This window comes from Indicator indicator, chromosome 20 (genome assembly GCF_027791375.1).
Source record: "Indicator indicator isolate 239-I01 chromosome 20, UM_Iind_1.1, whole genome shotgun sequence".
NCBI classification, from domain to species: Eukaryota; Metazoa; Chordata; class Aves; order Piciformes; family Indicatoridae; genus Indicator; species Indicator indicator.
In genome coordinates this window covers 660,286-683,122 of record NC_072029.1, presented here as the reverse complement: position 1 = coordinate 683,122, position 22,837 = coordinate 660,286, and the positions used below count along the sequence as shown (strand labels likewise).

The 22,837-nt window shown below is 45.7% G+C and overlaps 1 protein-coding gene across 1 annotated transcript in view; it reads left to right on the top strand.

Annotated features, from left to right (window-relative positions):
- The window catches only part of PRTFDC1 (phosphoribosyl transferase domain containing 1), a 37,410-nt gene extending 22,037 nt beyond the window's left edge, over positions 1-15,373 (top strand). The window contains exons 5-9 of the mRNA XM_054390113.1: positions 10,367-10,384; positions 11,772-11,854; positions 12,265-12,311; positions 14,251-14,327; positions 15,326-15,373. Coding sequence (XP_054246088.1) covers positions 10,367-10,384; positions 11,772-11,854; positions 12,265-12,311; positions 14,251-14,327; positions 15,326-15,373 — 273 coding nt within the window. The remainder of the gene's footprint in view (positions 1-10,366; positions 10,385-11,771; positions 11,855-12,264; positions 12,312-14,250; positions 14,328-15,325) is intronic.
- The last annotated feature ends 7,464 nt before the right edge of the window (positions 15,374-22,837 follow it).

The window sequence follows — 22,837 nt, the reverse complement described above, 5'->3', positions numbered from 1 at the left end:
AATGCCTTCATGTAAGCAGACTACACACTGAGTATCCCTGTTGGATTCAACATACGAGGAGTTTGATACATATTGCCCACTGACCAAAGTTCGCTTGTGGAGCCTTTCAGTGTAGGTGAAAAACCCCTCACATGGGAGGTTTTTACTTCAGTGCCAGGCTGGCCCTATGGCTGAGTTTGCTTTGCACTGTGCTTGAATATTATGGTAATGAGAGAGTGGTTGGAAGCAGTGGAAAGGCTGTTCTTCCTACCATGGTAATACAGAGCAGCACTTTGCAGAGGAAGGAAGGTTGATTTCATTTGGCAAATTGTCTGTGTGGAGAACGGTCAGAAATGGATTCTCTACTGATACATTAAAGTAACAAAACACTTACCTTGGTGTTTGTACTGGACATGCAGTGGCTTTTTAATTAGCTGGCACTAAATAATACTGGAGTCTTCAAGGCACTCAAAGGTAGCACAAAGCAAACTCATCTGTTTCACACAAGAAAAAAAAAGATAAAAACTTCAAATATTTCATTCACATTAAGTGGGTTTTGATGCAAGCAGAACATAAACGAAAACAATGCTGTTACACTCAGGATATTGTAGGATACAGATGGCCTTGGTTTGCATTTCTAAAGACTCCTGCTGGGTGTTTGTTTCCAAATGATCACCAAAGGATTAATCGTGTTCTTGGGAAGTACGAATTGGTTTGCTGCTTTCTGATATTCAGACACAGGAGCTACCTGTTTTTCTCTGGTGACTTTTCATACATCTCTCTACCTCACAGTGCACATATTCATCTTGTCTAACATTTCTCTTCCCCAGACAGTCCATACACTTTCTAAGCTCCTGGGCCCAGCTCTCCTTCCCCACCTTCCAATCCCAAATCTTCTTGATGAACAATTTTCATTATTGATTTATTTCCATCCATATTCTTTCTAGTATCACTGGGGCATACTCTTTCAGTTCACTGGGGCAAACCATTATTTTCTTTCCCAGGACTTTTGTGTGTTTGCATATCTCCATGCGTCTGGGAGAGAGAAGGAAAATTTCACCCTAAGTAGTTCTGCTCTTTTTCAAACACAAAGTAAATTGTTTTCTTATATTGAAAATCCCAGGGACTTTTTTCTCATTGGCACTCCTGCTCCCAGATGTGGAACAGGACATAGAAATTGGCTAGGAGATACCTGGGAGAAGATTAGAGTTAGTTTAGCATTGCTGGGTAAGGAGGCTGGGATCTTGGGTAGGTGTGAAGGGGCTGGTTTGGGAATGAAGGCAGCTGCTGATCAGGAAGGGAGCCCAGTGCTGAGAGCTGAGTGTGGAGAGGCTGAAGCAGAGCAGGGCAGAGGGCTAGGACTGCCAGGGAAGCAGGCTTGCTGAAAGGGCATAACTGGAATAAGCCTTCCTCCACAGGGCATGTCCAGTATGTGTGGCTATCTGTGACACAGCTGATGTCTGAACAGTTTAATTGCATTTTCTCTGCAGCACATGGGAAGGGGGTTCCTTGAGTCTGGCTTTGCTGGCAGGAGGCTGGGATGCAAAGCTCGAGCTCACTCATCCTTACTGTCTAAAGTTGGATATATGAAGGAGTGCCCTTATGGCCACAGATGCCAGCTCCTCCATCTGTTGTTGACTTAAGCAATTAGTGCAAGTATTCGGCACATTTTACTAATCAGCCATTTGCAGACTGATTCAGAGCCTCCTACAGTCAATGTAAATCTTTCCTGAAGTGTTTTCAGTACCTTAGTTTAGCTGCTGGCTTTTAAAACTGCTGGCTTTAGTAACCAAGTCACTGAGTGAATTAGTGGAAAACTTACTGACAGAATTCAATTTCCCTGCTTTTAAGGGAGCTGAGTGCTTCTTTTGCCTGCTTGGAGCACTTACTGAGAAAAGATTGTCATCATAGTGAAAAATTAGTATGCCAGGTTAAGTCCCCTTCACTTAAGAGTCATGGAAGGTGTTTTCAGAAGTGCTGGCACGGCTTCTGAACAGAAGTTCCATTAACTTGCTGTAAAGTTCAAAAAGCAGCAATAACAGAAACACTTTTGAAACCTGCAGAAAAAAAGAAGATTTTTTTTTTTAAGATTTTGATCTTAAAGTGCTCTTCATTAATACCTGGAACCTCAGCTAACCTATAATTTGAGTGAACAACTAAACTTCCACACTTTACTTATTATTGGACAGAAACAAAGATCACTTCTTATATTCAAGTACAAGCTGTTCTAGAGCAATGGTGGTGGTTTAGGTTTTTTCTGAGAAAGCTCAAAGAAAGCAGAAAATTTGAAAAGCTAATTAAAAAGAAGCTATTCAGGATAATAGCTCTTCAGAAGGAAGGCTATCTCCTCTGTACTTCTCTACAATATGCTTTTGTTTATGACAATATTGTAAGCCTTGAGAAAAATGTATAATGGCCCAAGCCAGGAAAAAGAGGAATACTCTGAAGAAGAGATTTAGCATACAGACTCAACTTGTTCACTGAAGAAAGTCATTCACAGTTTGAGGTTCTTCTTCTGTGAAAGTGGCAGAGGCAAGAATGAAGATTTCCATGGCATGAATCATTAATAACACTACTTAAAGGGTGAATCCTGATAGAGCTGAAGACTCTAATACCTCGTGACTGTTCATTTCTATGCAGAAAAAAGGATCATTTCAAAATCTCTCCTTTAAAGATATGTGGTGAACACAAATTTTCTCAGTAGCTGATTTCATAACTAGGTAATGTCATTCTCTTGAGAACATTCTGTGCATGAGAGACTACATGACAGTAAAGGTCTGCAGAACCCACTCTACACCTCTGCAATGGGCAGGTACCCACTCACCTCTACACCTCTGCAATGGTCAGATACCCACTCACCTCTACACCTCTGCAATGGTCAGATACCCACTCACCTCTACATCTTACCATGTAGCTACCAGACATGCAGCCCTGCCTTTTGCACCTTTCCAAAGGCTGACTTTGTGTGTCTTGAAGCATTCCACTTAACTGCCATCTTTAGTCACTTTTCATGCTTTATACTGGCTGCCCTTTTGACAGTTGCCCTCCTTACCTCCAATGAGCTCTATAAGACTTATGTACTCCTGCTCCTTTGCTCTTTTTCCTTAAGAACTTCTGCAGACCTTGCTACATGAAGGTCTTCCATTTTTCTCCCAGTATAATCACAAACAGAGCTTTGCTTAGAGATTCCTATACCTGAAGGTCCAAAGGCTTGATTTTCTTGTTTGCACTTCATTATCCCAAATGATAATTTCTTCACTGTGCCTACACTGCTGTTTTCAGCTACCAACTATTTTGACCTAAATCCTTGATGGAGAAACCTTCATACTTCAGGCATTTTATACCAAAAAGTTGTCACTGCTCAAAGGCTGACCCTACTTTTCTCTTCTGATTTCAAATAGCCTTTTGGCTTTTGCTGTTGCCTTTTTTACTACTAGATTGAACAGCTTGCCTTTAGCAGATTTATATTGCCATATGGTTACATACTTGCCTAAAGTCGGTACTTAAGCTTATAGATACATTCATAGAATGGTTTGGGTTGGAAGAGACTTTAAAGATTGTCCAGTTCCAACCCCCTTGCCATGGGCAGGGACACCTTCCACTAGACCACTTTGCTCAAGGCCTCATCCAGCCTGGCCTTGAACACCTCCAGGGAGGGGGCAGCCACAGCCTCCCTGGGCAGCCTGTGCCAGTGTCTCACGTCCCTCACTGTAAGGAATTTTTTGCTAATCTCCAGTCTAAATCTGCCCTCTTCCATTTTAAATCCATTGCCCCTTGTCCTATTACTCCAAGCCATTGTAAAAAGTCCTTCCCCACCTTTCTTGTAGGCTCCTTCAGATACTGGAAGGCTTCTGTAAGGTCTCCCTGGAGCCTTCTTTCCTCCAGGCTGAACAGCTTCTTTTAAAGAAACTAATACCCTAAGAACCTTCTGTAAAGTACTCATACTGTAGGGTGGAAATGAGGCAAGGTTTGAAGGTAGAATTACTACCAGGCAATGAGATAGATGGAGGAAACAGCATTTCAAGCATGCAGATCCTTCTGTGGGTCTGAACAGAATGAGCAGCCTTGAAGCTAAGTATGGATGGGGAATAAGTTTTAACCTGATGTGTCAATCAGACAATCTGGGGAGGAGGGGGGAACTGATTGCCCTACATGATCACCTGCCCTATGACCAAGGAGGCAGATAAAAATGGTAAGAATTCCTCTGAGCTAAAGTAAGAGAGCAGAGCAAATTATCAGCTGTGGAACACTGATAAAGGAGGTGGAGGTCAGCTGCAGTGGAAGATTATCGTGTTCCATAAAAGCAGTGTTTTATTGAGCCCCTGATTTCTACTGCATACTGCAGCTCTGAATTTTTGCTCCCAGACTCAGCTGTTGAAGGTATTTTGTGGTCTCTTTGAGGTTGTTGGCTGAAAGGTCAGAGTTCTTTTGTGAAAAATGTTTTCCCACTGGGAACTGGGCTGTTAAATAAAATCTATTACTTCCTGCTACAAACCTTCCTTCCCTGTGAGGTGTTTTGTCCAGGTCTCAAAGTAGATTAATCTTGTCAGTCTTAGTTTGTTCTGTTTGCTTGGGTTTGGTTTGGGTTTGTGTTGTGTTGTTTTTTAAACAGCTTTTATTTTTAAATGTGGATTCAAGTGATTCCACTGATTTCATGCCAAAGCATTTCAGGAGAAAATCATCTCTTTGTGTACCTACCTTGTTGTCTTGCTAGACATGCAAGGGCTGTGTTTGTCCTCTTAGCTGTAGTATTGCATTAAGTATGATTGTTTATTTGCTTACTTAAGCAGAGTTTCTGCTTTCCAGGAACAACTCTCCCTTGGTAACTTTGTAACTTAGCATTTTAACCTTGTTAAAGCTTTACATGTTATGTGATTTCCAAGCCAACCTTTCCCTCAGACTCTTCTTTACAAGCACTGTTCTTTCATAGCATTTTTTCCTTTGAAATCATTCCTAAAAATGGAACATAGGATCAAAATCTAGGAAGACTGCTTATTCTTCTCCAGGATGGTGAAGAACAATTTCCATAGCACTTTGTGCTGTGAGGCAGGAGGCACACATGATCTCATTGCTCTGCTTGGTCTCGTTAGCTGACATTGTTCCATTTCTTATGGACCTGTGGGAAGGTAAACAACAGAAATGTATTGACTCAGAGCTGGGTTATTTTTCAGTTTATTCCAAGCTAGGGTTTTTCTTACATGCATTAATAGCTCATCTGACTTTGAGAAGCAGTGAACCACAGCTTGTGGATTTTTGCAGGTTTCCAGTCTGTTATTAGAAAATTCAGAATTCAGAGGTGCACTGAAATTTATTAAAAAGTGGAAATGTGGGAGACAAATTCACAGATTGCACTGAGTTTCAAGGGAGCCTCCCAAAGGGCATCTTCTCCAACCCCCTGCAGTCAGCAGGGACACCTCCAACTGGATCAGGCTGCCCAGGGCCACACCCAGTCTGACCTTGAATGTCTCCAGGGATGGGGTCTCAACCACATCCCTGGGCAACCTGTTCCAGTATTTTACCACCCTCCTCATAGTGCAGAACCTCCTCCTGATGTCCAACCTAATCTGCCCTCTCCAGGTCCAAACCATTGCTCTTCATCCTATCCCCTTCTGAAGAGTCCCTCCCCAGCCGTCCTGTAGGTCCCCTTCAGATACTGAAATGAGACTCTAAGGTCTCTCTAGTGGCAGAATTCAATCCCTAGTCCTGCTGGCCACACTATTCCTGATACAAGCCAAGATGTCATTTGCCTTCCATGCCCCCTGGGCACACCACTGGCTCATGTCCAGTTGTTGTCACCGAGCACTCCCAAGTCCCTCTCTGCCAGCTGCTTTCCAGCCACTCATCCCCCAGTCTGCAGCACTGCATGGGCTTATTGTGGCCAAAGTGTAGGACCCTGCACTTGGCCTTGTTAAACTTCATCCCACTGGCCTCAGGCCATGGCCCAGCCTGGCCAGGTCTCTCTGAAGTGCCTTCCTACCATCCAGCAGATCCACACTCCCCCCCCAGCTTGGTGCCATCTGCCAGTGTACTAATGGCAGACTTGATCCCCTCATCCACGTCACCAATGAAGATGTTGGTGAGCAGTGATAGGACAGGAGGAAATGGAAAGAAGCCATGTCAGGGGAAGTTCAAACTGGACATTAGGAAAAGATTCTGTGCTGAGAGTGTGGCCAGCCACTGGAACAGGCTCCTCAGGGAAGTGGTCACAACACCAAGCCTGTCAGAGTTTAAGGAGCACCTAAACTATGCTCATAGTCATAGGGTTTAGTTTTAGGTAGTTGTGCAAGGAGCAAGGAGTTGGACTCTGATCCTTATGGGTCCCTTCCAACTCGATACGTTCTGTGGTTCTGTATTGCACCAGCCTGCTCCCTGGCAGAAACAGCTGTAAACACAGGGTGAATCACAGCCATGCAGATCTGTCAGCTCCCAACCTTCCCTTTGATCTACCAGCAACGACAGCTGCTGATTCTCTTGCAAGGACTCAGTAGAAAGGTGTTTCAGCCTCTGAGAGTTGAGCCTCCAACCCTTCTTTATTTGCACTCTATAACTGCTACTCAGACAGTTACAAGGTCCTTCCTTCTCAGGTTAGTAAAAAAGTCTGAGGTCTGTCTTCTGCTTCAGCTGAAGCCATGTGCAGGTGAGTACCACTCTTGTGGCCAGACAGACCCTTCAGGCATGTCTGGATCCATGTTAATCTTCTTTCCCTGACATGAGTCATTTGTGATAAGGAAATGCAGACAAGATTAAATTTCTATTAGAGGAAAGTATAACTGGTTGGAAAGCTGCTCTCCGGAAACAGTGAATTACCCTTCACTGCCAGCCTGGCTGCAGGAGACCAGGGGCTGTACAATATTTCATTCATGATTCAGAAGATGGAATTTAGTGCTACTGATACTACCTGGAAAAATACTACAAGAGACTATTATGATCTTAAGAAATTATTTTAAGAATTTGGTTGAAAGAATGACCAGGAATGACAATAAAGATGAATATTCACTTCTGTGCTTCTATAGAAGGAATCTTTTGCATAAATTTATGCAAGTGAGGAAGGAATGTTGCTGGGAATGCAAGGAGAATCACAGCTTGCACAAGACAACAGTGCACATTCATAAGAGATGCTGTGCTGGAATATATAGAAAGGAGGATTACTTGTAAAGCATACAGGGTGGTTCTTTTGTTCATCCCAGCACTGGAAAAGGCTTCTCTTTGGTTTGGGGCACCACAACTGGAGAAGGATTCTCACCAACAAGACAGTTTCCAGAGGAGAACAAAAGCAAAGGACTTCTTATGAGGACTTGTAGTGATAGGATGAGAAGGAATGGATTGAAGCTGGAGGGGAGCAGATTGAGACTGGAGGTTAGGAAGAAATCCTTTAAGTGAGGGTTGTGAGACACTGGAACAGGTTGCCCAAGGAGGTTGTGGATGCCCCCTGCCTGGAGGTGCCATGGCAGGGGGTTGGAACTAGCTGATCTTCAAGGTCCCTTCCCACCTGAACACTCTATGAATCTAGGAAGAATAGAAGATGTAACTCATGGGAAAATGTTGGGTGAGTTGAGGTTGTCTGGTCTGAAGGAGAGAAAATTGAGGACATACACTTGTCTTCACAGATAGAAGAAGTTAAAAAGATAGTCAAGCTTTTTCTGTGTCCACTGTGAAACAAGCTCAGGTCAAACAGCCACAGATCTTTTCTAGCTGTATTTTTGCTCTCAGATAATGAGGCAGTGAGACACTTGGCTGAAAAAGTCACAGGTCTGCCTGCTCGCCTGGCTGGGGCACTGTAGAATCATAGAATAGAATCATAGAATCAAGAAGGCTGGAAGAGACCTCAAAGATCATCGAGTCCAACCTGTCACCCTAAACCTCATGACTATCTAAACCATGGCACCTGTAGGGCTGGGCCCTGGCTGGCAAAGCCTCTGCGCTGCCACCTGTGTCACTGCACTCTACCCTTCGCTCAGGGACCAGCCACCCTTTGAAACAAGCTGCTAATGCTGGACTTCAGCCCTCTGCCAAGTCAGTTTTGGTTTGCCCCATCTATGCCAGGGGTGCTGAATAGGTCTTGGCACTAGAAAATCGGTGCTCTTCCTTTGGGAGGCAAATTCTTGTTACCAGTGTGAGGAGTAGCAAGAGATGCATGGAGCTGGCAGAATGGCTCAGGATGGCAGGCTGCTGTCAGGTCTCCCTCCCTTGACAGGTGGCACTTGCAGTCACCCTAGACTGCAGTTCATGTCCATCTTTAGTTCTGGTCAGGTTCTTTCTTTGCCAGCTTTTCTGTCCTCCCCCTCTAACACATCTCTGTGTGTGTTTCCATACACACAGAAACACTGACACATTCCAGCAGCTGCCCAAGTTCCCTGTGGCGTGGTTCAGCCACAGCTCCTGCACATGATCTTCAGGTGTCCCCTGACGGAATCGAGAGCTTTACTTATGCCTCGGACCCAGGCGCCTGGGCAAGTCTTTGGAAGTGCTTTTCCTAGGAAGCTAGACGAGAGCCAAACTGGTCTTGGATCCAAATGGCTTACTTCAAGAAAATGTGTCCCTGCACAACTGTCATTAGCTTCTCCTGAAGGTGGTCTGTTCAGCTTATCTAGAGGACTGAGATACTTCCATTCTTTCTTGAAGGAAGAAGTTTCTGGAGGCAGGCATCACTGGACTTTTGTTGTTAAGAGGCCTTTGACTTTTTACCTCCACAGGACTAGGTCTTTCAGACCCAGTGGTGTTTGTGTCAGCAGCTGAGAGGTTGAAAGTCAGGAGTGCCTAGCAGGATAACCACCAGTGAAACCTGTTATGAAAACACCAGAGAGGAGCCACCTTCCCAGATGAACACAGTGGAGCTCAGTCTAAATTAGTGGCTTCCCGAGTGAGGTCTCCATTGCTGACATCTGCTGAACTGCTACCAGCAGTTCCCTCCACACCTTTACCAAGTGCTTTGCCCTTTCAGAAGAACCCAGGTACAACACCATCTGTGGTGCCACGTTTCTGCAGTGACTGATGCATGAAGCATGCTGTGTCTCCCTGCCCAGCACTGAGACTGATAGGAGAAGCTGCAGTATGAGTGTAAATAGGGGGAATCTATATTGAACATTTCTGGCTTGAAGATACAGAAAAGATCTACCTAGCAGTTCAGGAAACTGTCAGAGGTGTGCTGTTTATGAGCACACTCCCTTCACACACTTCTCCATGGTGTTTGGATCCTCCTTGGAATTCCCCACCTTGTGATTCTGTGGTGGAAAAGGAAGTCAGGCAAATCTCCATGTTATGTGTGTAGCAGAGCCAGCAAGCCTCATGGAAAGGAAATAGAATGTAAACTATTCTGGTGAATACTGCATGGATGTGAAACCATCTGTCTTGAGGTTGTGTGGGACATGCTCTGTACACATGCATGTGAGATGCATGCATAGATAGATAGAATTGTGGAATGGGTTGGGTTGGAAGGGACCTCCAGAGGTCATCCAGTCCAACCCCTCTGCAGTCAGTGGGGACATCCTCCACTAGATCAGGTTGCTCAGAGCCTTGTGAGCCTCACCTTGAATATCTCCAGGGATAGGGCCTCAATCACCAACCTGGGCAACCTGTTCCAGTGTTCCACCACCCTCATGGTGTAGAACTTGTTCATAGAGGTATTTATCAAATGACTTTGCTAGTGCAGGTTTCACCTCAGAAAGCAGAGCTTAGTGCAAGACTGTAAGAGCTCATCCTTTTGAACACATGATGGTAAACAGGTTTTTATGTCTTCTGATAAGGACATTACTTCTTGGTATTGCTTTTAGTAGAAGAACAGAAGTCACCTAGATATTGTGATTCCTGTGATGAACCATTGCAGCAAAAAGATCAGCTCACAGGTCTTGCCATCACTGCTGATGACACTGCTGATGAGTGATGACCACTCCCCTTTTCTTCACCAGCACTGGTTTCAGCAGCAGTATTTGAAGAGAGGAGGAGTGCTCCCCAGTGTGAGAGTGGGTGGTGCATATTGGTGCAAGGTTTCTGGGGAGTGGGAGGAGAGCATTTATTTCAGAGGGATAATCTTACTGCTGCATCTGACATTAACATCAGCAGTAGTATTTTACTAACTACAGGGAACACTGTAGTGCATGGCTAGACACACTGGAATGAAGTGAAGCTCATCCCATTTGGATTTCTTCCACCTGCTTTTGTCTTCTGAAGCTGCATCTGTTCTTGCACAAAGAGGATCCTCTAGGCAGAGCTGTCTCAAGCTGTAGCTCTGACTGCAGGGCACAAACACAGGGCAGGAAACTCCTTGTGTCCTAGCGTGTGGTAGGAATGCACATGCACCTAGCCATCCTCAGCTCACTTCTGCAAGCATCTCTTCCTTTCAGGTGGTGACTCCTGTGTAACCATATTCCTCTCTGTTTGTGTCTTTCAGAACGTTCTAATCGTGGAGGTAAGTGGGGTGCTTGTGCTTAGACAAAGTCACAGGGTCCAGCTCTGCTTCTAAAGCCTGCCCATGCTTCACTTCTCTAGCTGGGAGGGGGTGAAGAGGGAGAGGGCTTGATTTGCTTAATGACTTCTCAGTCTTCACAGTTGCATGATGGAACACACTCTGTTGCTGCTGCTCTAATTGATACTCAGCAGTCTTTGTTTCTGCCTCACTTGATCTGTTCTTTCTATGGTTTCACCAACCTGTTCTGCAAGTTGCTCTGTTCCTTGGAGGACGATGAATCAACCACAGCGGTGCCCTGCACTTCTCAGCTGCATCACTTCGAAATGGTAGCACAGCCCTGCAGGTGCTTTACAGCTTCAGGGGTGTTCACAGGCTGCTTGTGAACCTCAGGCATTCCCTCACGTCCCTGTGTCTCCTGCTGGGTAGCATTGGGTCCTGCAGCCTGCCCTGGGGAGGGCCCACCACAGATATGGCACTGATGTGAATCACCAGGGTGCCATTGCAGAGGAGGACAATGTGCCCCCTCGCTGCTGCTGCAAATCCTCTCACAGTTAATGGAGCTGATTCTCCTCTGAAGTGCTGGAAAGGTAACTGGGACGGCTGGAGAGCGCAGCAGGCTCTGAGTGGCAGTTCAGGCCCAGGCTGCCTCTGTGGGAAGCAAGCTGGAGAGTGCAGTGAAGGAAATGTATCAGTGGTGGAGTATCTTCTCTTAGCAAAGGTGGGAAAGCAGCTCAGCAGCCACAGCCAGCTGGCTACCCAACCAGCTACCAGGAGCTCCAGATCTGCACTAACTGCTGCAGCAGAGTGGAACAGGCCCGCAGCAGAGGTGGTTAATGCTTTTGGACAGCTGGGAAGCAGAGACAAGGTGTTGCTAATGAGAAATCCACATCCACAGAGCTGCTCTCCTTGCCTTGGTCAGTTTTGTAGCCAGGTATCTGCTGATCTGATTCTGATGAGGTTGGGTGCTGCAGCTCTGGAGAGCACTGGTTTGTACTGGGCAGTTAACAACAAATGGCAGGTTTAGCCCCGGCATGGGGGGATGCTGGCATGCTGCAGGCTTGAGCATGATGCACACAGGGTGATCCCTGCACCCCTGTAGAGCCCAGCAGAGTCATCTCCAGTCCTGTGTTACCTCCCAGGTAGTAGAAACATAGCTACAGAGGGAGTAGACAGTCCTCTGACTGATTACTTTATGTGTAGAAAGTGCTCATATCAAAGAGTGGGAGCTCAATTATAACCTTTTTTTTTTGGATGTGGCTCACAATACACTGGGAAAAATACACAGTTTGCACAAAATGAGAAGGTGGAACTGCTCAGCCGTTGTCCAGATTTCCTCTTTTCAACTTTTCTTTGTTTTTCACTTCTTCTCTTTGTCATTTTTTGTAAGGATATTGTTGGAACTGGAAGGACTATGAAGGTTCTGCTTAATAATATAGAAAAATACAAGCCAAAAATGATTAAAGTGGCAAGGTGAGTAAAGCAATCACAAACTCAGTAATTAATTAGTCTGGCCCAACATATTTTTCAGTGGGGGTTCCCATTCCAAGATCCTGCTTTAATCCAGTGCTGCAGTGTGTGGGGTGCTCTTCAGAGTCACTGCCTGAGTCACTAAGAGGAGGGTGGAGGAGAGGAGAGGAAATGTTTTTGCATTGCTCTGCAGTGGCAGTGACCCCTCAGCCGTTTCAAGACTGGCACTGACAGGCTTTGAAGGGAAGCAGCCTCACCTCTTCCCTGTCAGCAGGACGTTGTCAGGAGGAGAAGCAGAAGGAGCAGAGTGATTGGCATGGCTCAGATGTGTTTGATAAAGGCAGAAGTTTTTGTGCATGTTATCCAGGTAAATCTCTCGATCCACATGGGCTTTGTCTTGGTTTTAATTACAGTTTGTTGGTGAAAAGAACATCTTGGCCCGATGGGTACAGACCAGACTGTAAGTGCTGTTGTGAGAAGTTGTAAGTGACGGTATGAGAAGTCAGCACTGTTGTACCACTTGCCTTTCATATAGTTCTCTGGACTGCTAGAAGCACTGTAAAATACCAGCTGTCAGTGGGACTATGGGAGGATTGGTGTAGCTGTGGTTGGGGAAGCCTAGCCTCTTCCTAGCCTGGTGTTTTCTGCAGAGTACCAACTTTATAGGCAAAGTATGAAAGGCTTTAGTTTTATCCACAAAAGCTGAGTGGTTTATTTTTTGTCTCTTGACAAATGATAGAGAAGAGAAAGTCCATTCCTTCCTTTTCCTTCTTTTCCTTCCTTTTCCTTCCTTGCTGCATCTCTTTGGAGCAGCTGCAGGATTCCAGCTGTACATGAAAGGTATGTTATTGTGGCCTACATGTTCACAAACTTTACATTTTTATAACAGAATAGCTCTTTTTATTATTGTTAAAATAATTATTGTTTAAAGGGTAAACCGCTATAATGAAATCCCATTCCCCAAAAGGCAAAAGATAAGCTGGGCTTTTTCAACTTCCTCCTGCTGCTCTGTCTGTGTCACACCAGCACCACTTCTCTCTGAACTATTTGGTGCTTGTACTGTGCTGTGAGGAAGCCAACCATGGAGCTATACCAAGCTCTAGTCATTTCAGACTCGTTAGAGTAAATGATGTCACAACAGGCCTGTAGCTAAATACATCAAGGAGCAGATCCAGAAGGCATGGACCAGTATTGCCTGCTGAGGAATGTTCTGCTCAGCTCAGCTGGGGCAGAGGCTAGGAAGAGTAGGGAGGTGAGTGCCAGGAGACAGCATAAAGGTTCTTGGTTTGGGATGTGGGAGAGGGGGAAACTTCATGAAGCAAAAGTTACTCAGTGTTGAGCATGGCCTTGTGGTTTTAGCCCAATAATCTCAACTGTCAGCCAAGCATTTGGTTGTACAACCTTTTATGCAGTAGTGTTTTCTACATGTGGAATGTAATCCAGTAAATTAAAGTATAACTTTGACTGGATGGACTAGTGTCAAACATATAAAAAAGGCAATCAAATGACTTCACAAAGGGTAGTTTAATATTTTTATGTGCTAACTTCTAAAGTGAAGCAGGTTTTACCCTGGTGTATTCTATAATACCTGGTGATGAATTCTATAAAACATCAGAGCTCACTCTCATAAACCACTGCCCCTTTGCTCACTGAAGTCCAGGACTCCAAAGTGTCTTTTACCCACAGTTTCTAACAACCGAATGAATTCGTCACTTGAGTACCTATAAACTTTGTTACACTGACCTATTTTTGTGTCCACATGGTTGTGTTTTTCTAAGCGAGCAGTTTGGAAAGAGTCTGACTTGGTTTGTATAGTGCTGGTACTGCACACTCAGTAAGACACAAGCCTCTGCCTAGCCTGAAGTGTGTGAGTTGTATGATCCAGCTACACTACATGCACTTACCATGTGCATGAGTCTCCACAAGGTTGGGGCTTTCGTTTAGGAAGTATTTGATGTGCTGTGGCAGCACAATATGCAAACTGTTCTTTGCTCTTCCCAAAGGAAAATCTCTGAAGGTTAACAATGCATTCAAATTGTACTCCCTCAGCATGAGTGTGACACCAGGCAGTTGTCATCACACACAGATGCCAATGGAGCTTCCAAATGCAGGCAGAACTTTTCAGCTCCCATTCTGGCTTCCTTATGCACTGTGCCTGTTGTGCCACAGGTCTCTTGCTCCCCAGTGACTATTCACATGCTTGTCACAAGCAAGGCTAAGAGCAGGAACTGGTTGTAGGGCTCCTGCTGACCTCGATGTCTGAGAGTCAAAAGCAACATGACCTCAACTGACTTGATGGATCTATAGCTTGCTTGTCAGAGATCCAGCACCTGAATTTGAAGGCTATGGGATTGCCACTGCTCTCATGCTGATGGTGTTTGTTATTTGTCTCAATACAGATTATGGATTTGAAATTCCAGATTTGTTTGTGGTAGGTTATGCCTTAGACTACAACGAGCACTTCAGAGACCTAAACGTAAGTTTCTTTCAAAAGGGTAGTTGGAAACCCCCTGTGTACTTTGCTGAAGGGTTTTACACACCCCATGATCTGCCTCCTCTCTGGGCCCTTAGTGTCATGGTTGAGATCCTTCCAGTGAGTGTAGAACTTCCCAAAGTGTGGCACTTCAGGACATGGTCTGATGGCCGTGGTGGTGTTAGCTTGATGGTTGGACTCGATAATTTTAGAGGTCTTTTTCCAACCAAAACAATTCTGTGATTCTATGAATCCTGCAAAACCTTAACTAATCCAAAGGAGACACTGCTCAGTGCTGTCACTGGTTCCTTCCCAATTTCTTCCCTCAAAGAGCACAAGTCCATATCACAGAATCATAGAATGTTAGGGGTTGGAAGGGACCTCTGGAGATCATCCAGTCCAACCCCCCTGCCAAAACATGATCACCTAGGGCAGGTCACCCAGAAACGTGTCCAGAGAGATCTTGAAAGTCTCCAGAGAAGGAGACTCCACAACCTCTCTGGGCAGCCTGCTCCAGGCTCTATCACCCTCACAGTAAAGAAATGTCTCCTCATGCTGAGCTGGAACTTCTGTGTTCCACTCTGTGTCCACAGTATGGACTGCTATGCTTCCATCTGCTGTGACCCTGGGACTTCCCACATCCACCATTCCCAGGATGTGCAGAGACAGTAAAAAGTGGAACACAGCTACAGTGCAGACGTGTTTGGACTTCTGCTGCTGCGTTGCCTGCCCCTTTTCTCAGCAAGATAATGATGGAAGGAAAGTGCCAGCCTTGCTTTTGCTTCCTGTGCTACTCCCAGGGATGCACCTCAGAGCTAGGTATTGCAAGTGGAAAAACTTGCTGTAGCTAGGAGCTAAATTCAGTTGCAGGTCTCTGGACAGGAGAGGTAATTCCAAGATTACTGGTTTGGTCAAGCAAAAATATTCCTGCTAACAATTCCTTACTAATTAATAATGTCATCAACTGTGCTGGTGTAGTCAGTGTTGTGTTGTTTTTTCAGCACATCTGTGTTATCAACAACCATGGCAAAGCAAAATACAGAGTCTGAAGCAGGAACAGCCTCACCTGAAGATCTGCAAGCTCGGTGAAGCAGAGATTTGACTACGCTCCCTCAAGCAGCTCCCAGAAGAGCAGATCAAGTGACTTCTGTTTCTTTCAGCTTAGTATAATGAGGGTTTAACTCTAGAGATACTGATTAATATTTACAGGAGTGAGAGCTTTTATCTAAACTGTGAAGTAGAAGTTACTACCTTTTTGAAGTATTCAAATTACCACCTAAGATGCCTTTCTTTTTTGACTAATAATATGTCTGCCTCAAGTCTCACTGTGGATGCGTTTTTTGTTGCTCACACCATCAGTCCTCCCACTGCAATCCCTGTGCTTCACTGTGGCATAACATCACTCAAAAGTGCCATTCTGGAGATTATTTTACAGAATTTTATTGACTTCAGCCTTACAGGGGCACAGGATCACAGGGGCACAGGATGTTAGAGGTTGGAACGGACCTTGGGACATCATTGAGTCCAACCCCCCTGCCAGAGCAGGACCATAGAATCCAGCACAGGTCACACAGGAACACATCCAGACAGGGCTGGAAAGGCTCCAGAGAAGAAGACTCCACAACCTCTCTGGGCAGCCTGTTCCAGTGCTCTGTGATTCTTACAGTAAAGAAATTTTCCCTCATGTTAAGGTGAAACCTCCTGTGTTGTAATTTGTATCCATTACCCCTTGTCTTATCACAGGGAACAGTGAGCAGAGGCTGTCCCTGACCCTTCCTTCCTGACCCCCAGCTCTCAGATATTGATAGACATTGATCAGATCCCCTCTCAGTCTTCTTGTTTGCAGACTCACCAGCCTCAGGGCTCTCAGCCTCTCATCACCAGGCAGTGCTCCAGTCCCTCCAGCATCCTGGTAGCCCTCCCTTGGACTCTCTCCAGAAGATCCCTGTCCCTCTTGAACCGGAGAGCCCAGAACTGGATGCAATATTCCAGGTGAGGTCTCACCAGAGCAGAGTAGAGGGGGAGGAGAACCTCCCTGGATCTGCTGGACACACTCCTCTCAATGCACCCCAGGATCCCATTGTGCCCTTCCTGGCCACCAGGGCACATTGCTGTCCCATGCAGAACTTGGATATTCACAAGTCCATGGGACCTGATGGGATTCATCCTAGGGTGCTGAAAGAGCTGGCAGATGAGCTGGCCAAGCCTCTCTCCATCATTTTCCACCAGTCCTGGCTCACTGGAGAGGTCCCAGAAGACTGGAAACTGGCCAATGTGACGCCCATCCACAAGAGGGGACGAACAGAAGAACCTGGGAACTACAGGCCTGTCAGCCTGACCTCAGTGCCAGGGAAAATCATGGAGCAGATTGTCTTGGGGGCAATCACTGCATACCTGAAGGATAGCCAAGGAATCAGGCCCAGCCAACATGGATTTAGGAAGGGCAGGTCCTGCCTCACCAACCTGATCTCCTTCTATGATCAGGTGACCAGCCTGGTGGACGTAGGAAAGGCTGTGGATGTAGTCTACCTGGACTTCAGCAAGGCCTTTGACACTGTCCCCCACAGCAAACTCCTGGCCAAGCTGTCAGCCCATGGCTTGGACAGCAGCACTCTGCACTGGGTTAGGAACTGGCTGGAGGGCTGAGCCCAGAGAGTGGAGGTGAATGGTGCCACATCCAGCTGGCAGCCTGTCACTAGTGGTGTCCCCCAGGGATCAGTGCTGGGCCCCATCCTGTTCAATATCTTTATTGATGATCTGGATGAGGGGATTGAGTCCATCATCAGTAAATTTGCAGATGACACCAAGCTGGGAGCAGGTGTTGATCTGTTAGAAGGTAGAAGGGCTCTGCAAAGGGACCTTGACAGGCTGGACAGATGGGCAGAGTCCAACATGATGGCATTCAACAAATCCAAGTGCCAGGTGCTGCACTTTGGCCACAACAACCCCATACAGAGCTACAGGCTGGGGTCAGAGTGGCTGGAGAGCAGCCAGGCAGAAAGGGACCTGGGGGTACTGGTTGACAGCTGCCTGAACATGAGCCAGCAGTGTGCCCAGGTGGCTAAGAGAGCCAGTGGCATCCTGGCCTGCATCAGGCATAGTGTGGCCAGCAGGAGCAGGGAGGTCATTGTACCCCTGTACACAGCACTGGTTAGGCCACACCTTGAGTCCTGTGTCCAGTTCTGGGCCCCTCAGTTTAGGAAAGATGTTGAATTGCTGGAGCATGTCCAGAGAAGGGCAACGAGGCTGGGGAGAGGCCTTGAGCACAGCCCTGTGAGGAGAGGCTGAGGGAGCTGGGACTGTTTAGCCTGGAGAAGAGGAGGCTCAGGGGTGACCTCATTGCTGTCTACAACTACCTGAAGGGAGGTTGTAGCCAGGAGGGGGTTGGTCTCTTCTCCCAGGCAACCAGCACCAGAACAAGAGGACACAGTCTCAAGCTGTGCCAGGGGAGGTTTAGGCTGGAGATGAGGAGAAAGTTCTTCACAGAGAGAGTGGTTGGCCATTGAAATGGGCTGCCCAGGGAGGTGGTGGCGTCGCCATCCCTGGAGGTGTTCAAGAGGGGATTGGACGTGGCACTTGGTGCCATGGTTTAGATAGTCATGAGGTTTAGGGTGACAGGTTGGACTCAATGATCTTTGAGGTCTCTTCCAGCCTTCTTGATTCTATGATTCTATGATTTGTTATCCACCAGCACTCCCAGGTCCTTCTCCACGGGGCTGCTCTCCAGCAGATCACCTCTCAGCCTGTACTGGTTCCTTCCCAGGTGCAGGACTCTGCATTCATCCTTGTTGAGCCTCATTAGGTTCCTCTCTGCCCAGTTCTCAGTCCAAGTCTCTGAATGGCCTCACAACCTTCAGGTGTCTCAGCCAAGCCTCACAGTTTGGTATTGTCAGCAAACTTGCTGGGCAGACACTCTGAAGAACTTTTAGCCTTGGTCAGACACACTGCTGCCAAATCAAAAGCATTATTTGGATTTAATTCCACAATTCAAAAGTTTCAGCTGGAGCCATATGATATAGGATGGTACATTTCTAAGCAGGCCAGTTCTGCCTCTTCCAGACAGAAGTTTTACCTCTCAGAATGTGCTGAATTAGAGGACTGGCACAAAATGAACCTTTACAAGACAGTGTTGATCTGAAATGGAAGATATCATGGTCTTGGTATGCCAGATCTAATCTGTTTAATGTGCTGAATTTGAATCAAGACAAAATAATGCCAGACAAGTTTCAATTTCTGCACACTAGCTCCTTAATTTTTTAGGACACAAACAAGTTCAAAAATTAACACTGTGTTCTCCTATGCAGATATTCTTAATTAAAGCTCATTAAGCATAACATTTTAATGCTAGTTAGACAATTACTCCTTTATGATTTGATTTTTTGTAGCATGTCTAAGTTGAGACATTGTGTAACTGTTTGTCACCTTTAAGAGTCCAGATCTGAGCACGTTGGAGAAGACTGGTGTAAAGAAAGGGGAAAGCAGAGGAAGACACAGCTAAGCAGCTACTGCAAGGCTGCAGAGATGCTCTCTGTGATGGTTTGAAACTGTCTTTTTAATTTTTTCCTTGCAAAGTTCAAAACAGAGAAAGTGAAAGAGTGTAAATAAGTCACTATTGGGTGTAAGAAGGCAAAATACTGATTGTTCTAAACACTTCCATTGGATAGATAGAAATGTTTAGGAACTATTACCCAAAACAAAGTAGGCATTCGGCACATTCTGCGTTCGGCAGTGGGGGCAGTTGCTGGGCTGTCTGGCTGCTGTTTCTTCTTCTCTTCTGGCTGAAGATAACACACTGACCTTGGCAGCTAAGTTAACAACTTTCTGCTCTAACTAACTCTGCTTCTCTGTCCAGGGGGGTCTGGGGGGGAAGCTCCTGGGAGAGGGAGGCCCCTTTGGGGGGAAGGGTCCCCTTTGGGAAGGGTCCCCTTTGGGGGGAAGCAAAGGGAGATCGGTTGTGCTTTTCTGTTGATTGTATATATTTGTGAATGTTGTGAATTTTGTATATTTGTACATATTCATTGCATCTCATCGTAGATTTTAGACTCTACTTGTAAATACAGCCTTCATTTGCTTCCAGACTGAGCTAGCCTGGTTATTGTCGGTGCGGGGGGGAATTTCAGCTCACACCGACACACTCTCCTTCCCTTCGGCCTGGTGCCTGAAGGGACTTGCTCATCTGCATGCTGTACCAAGCATGGAAAGCTGCATTCCCTACTGGATGTGACTGTTCCCAAGGGAAGCACAGTGCTTAGCTCTAGGTCCATGGCTTTGCTCTGAACTGGAAGGGGCAGGTTGTTACTAGCTTCAGATTGAGTCAAACTAATAAACAGTAGGACACTTGCTACCTGGCATGGTTGTGGATTCTCCTGCTTCAGCAGAGTGTGCACAGCCAGGAAAAGCGCCTGGAAAAGGCACACATTTTAACAGACCTTAGCTATCTATCCTGTTGCTCAGAAGCTCTGGTTACTTGGATAAAATCCATGAGGTGAATGGGATGAAGAAGATCAAAGGATTATTTTGCTTGCTAGAGAAGTGCTTTAGTCCTCTTTTCTTTACTCTTTTAACTTGTAGTTTTTAAGAGCTCTGTTATCATAGAATCATAAGATTGTTTGGGTTGGAAAAGCCCCCTAAGATATCCAGTCAAACCATCACAACCCAACACCACCATGGCCATTAAACCATGTCCCAAAGTGCCATGGCCACATCTTTCTTGAACACCTCCAGGGTTGGTGACTCCACCACCTCCTTGGGCAGCCTGTTCCAATCCCTGACCACTCTTGCAGCAAAGAAATTTTTCCTAGTCTCCAGTCTAAACCTTCCCTGGCACAGCTTCAGGCCACTTTCCTTTGTCCTGTCACCTGAAACTAAGGAGAAGAGACCGATTCCCCACCTCACTCCAACCTCTTTTTAGGGAGATGTAGGGAGAAATGAGGTCTCACCTCAGCTTCCTCTTCTCCAGACTTTGTTGAAAAGGAGAATAACTTTTTGTGAAGAAAGAGCAATATTCTGCACTTACCATAAATGATGAGAGGGGAAAGCTAACTGAAACAGAGCAGGGATTGCTAACCTGTTGAAGAAAGATTGTCATTTATTTTGCAGAAAACATGGAGAACACCCAAGGAAAAAGGAGATACCAGTTCTGGGTGAGGGTCTGTAAGCCCCTTGAGGGTTGTCAGCTGTAGTAAGGGTACTTATTTGTGCTGTCATGAAGCACTGGCTGATGTTACCTTCCTTTCTGTCCATAAACTAGTGCTAGGTTTCTCTGTACCTTCCCAGGACACGTGTATCTGCAGCTGAACTTTTCACTGCTGCCAGGGTTTGTTTTGGAACACAAAGAGGGTTCCAAACCTGCAGAACCTTGGGCTCAATTAGTTAAATACTTGCTGTCATGCCTTGTTCCTTCTGCTGCTGCATGGAGTAATGAACTACTGACAAACTACTGGAGTCTGCAGTACAGCAATTTATTTGCAATGCTGAGGGAGAAAAAGGTTTGGATGCCATTCAAAGCATGACCTTTAGTTTTGTTTCAAGAACAGCACAAGAGATTTCCCTTTTCTTTCTGCATAGCAGAAAAAGACAAAAATGGGCTTTCTGTGTTGTGATCTAGCAGTTTCTCCTAGTTCTGTGTGACCAGGCCCCTGATAATAGCAAGAAAATCTCATTTCTAATCATGACGTAAAATCATTGCATTAAATCATGACTACAGCTCCAAAATCCGTTGCTCTTACTGCTAGTAGAGCTCTGTATGTTTCTCAGCACTGTGAAGTCATGAGGTCACACAAGGGACAGCTCTGTTGCTGGAAGATGCATGTAAGGCCTTTGTAGTGATTGAATTTGCATAGAGAAACACTGGGATTTAGCTGAGATGTTTTGACAGCCATGCCAGAAAGCAGAATTAGCTTGAAGCACATTTTCTCAGTAATTTTCCATTTTCCTACACTATTGGAAGTCCTAATCTCTTTTCTTCAGATTGCTTTTCTCCAACTGCACCCCATGTTTATGTTGTGTTCTCTCCTGCTGTCTTTTAACCAATTTCCTGCTGTCCTGTAGGTTTTACTGACACTCACAAACTTTTCTGGTTTTCCAGGAAAGATAGGCCCTTGTTCTGAAGTCTTTAAGGGCAGGTTTTGGAAGGTGTTCAAGCATCCAAGAAAATGTTATGGGATTTCATGGATTCATAGAATGGTTTCAGTTGGAAGGGAATTCAAAGCTCATCCAGTTGGAACCTCCTGCCATAGGCAGGGACACCTCCCCCCAGCCCAGGTTGCTCAGGGCCTCATCCAGCCTGGCCTTGAACACCTCCACGGAGAGGCATCCACAACCTCCCTGGGCAGCCTGTTCCAGTGTCTCCCCACCCTCACTCTCAAGAATTTCTTCCTAATCTCCAGTCTAAATCTCCCCTCTTCCAGCTTCAATCCATTCCCCCACATCCTATCACTACAAGGCCTTGTAAAAAGTCCCTCCCCAGCTTTATTATAGGCCCTCTTCAGGTACTGGAAAGCTGCTATGAGGCCTCCTAGGAGCCCTCATTTCTCCAGGCTGAACAGCCCCAGCTCTCTCAGCCTGTCCCCATAGGGCCTTCGAGCATCTTTGGGGCCTCCTCTGGACCTGCTCCAGCAGTTCCATGTCCTTATGCTGCATTCTCTACTTTTGAGAAATGTTTCTTTGCTAACCTGGATAGAAGGGGAAAATGTGCTTAACTTGGAATGGAAACAGGAGGTACCAGGATAAAAAGGAGGGGTAAGTACAATTGTGTCATTCTTTGATGTGGGCATGAATATCTCTTTGTATTCCTGAATCATACAAGTGTTGTTTAATTGTTTTATTTGTTTGGGTTGTCATGAGAATGACTGTAGTAGTGTTTCTGCTTTTTGCTAGGAGATTTGGAATGAGGTGGGTGCTCAAATTTAGCTTTTGGAAAGAACAGTGCAAGCTAAACACTAGCACAGAAAGACAAAAATCAGACCAGATCCAAAGGAATACTCAACAGTAGCATAAGCAGCAGAAGAGTCAAGGAGACTAAAAAATTAAGTGCCATTAAGAACTTTATAATATTGATTGGAGTGGATCCAGCAGTGAGTGCACAGGAAAGATGTTCAAATGGATTAAAGATGACCTGCTGAATGAGTGCAGAAATGGAAGGCTGCAAAGTGGCTGCTGAGAGCCACTTTGGTCCTGGGCCCATTTGTGCCATATGGGAAAGAAAACCACAATAGACTGCAATTGTTTGTCTTCCTGCAGAAGGCTTTTCACGTAACACCACCACATTACTAACTGCATTTAAGCTTCTAATTACAAACACTCAGGTTAAGTTTCCAGGACTATTTTGCCCAAGCTGTGTACAAGGCACTTGGCTCTGTCAGGTCAACCTGAATCTCTCTATGTCTTCAACAGAGTCACCCACATTAGACACTCATGTTACTCCATCTGAATAGATCTCAGAGTTGTTCCTAACTCTCTCTCTGTCTTGTTTGCTGAGGTTTTTATGTCTTCCCATGTAAAATAGGGCTTTA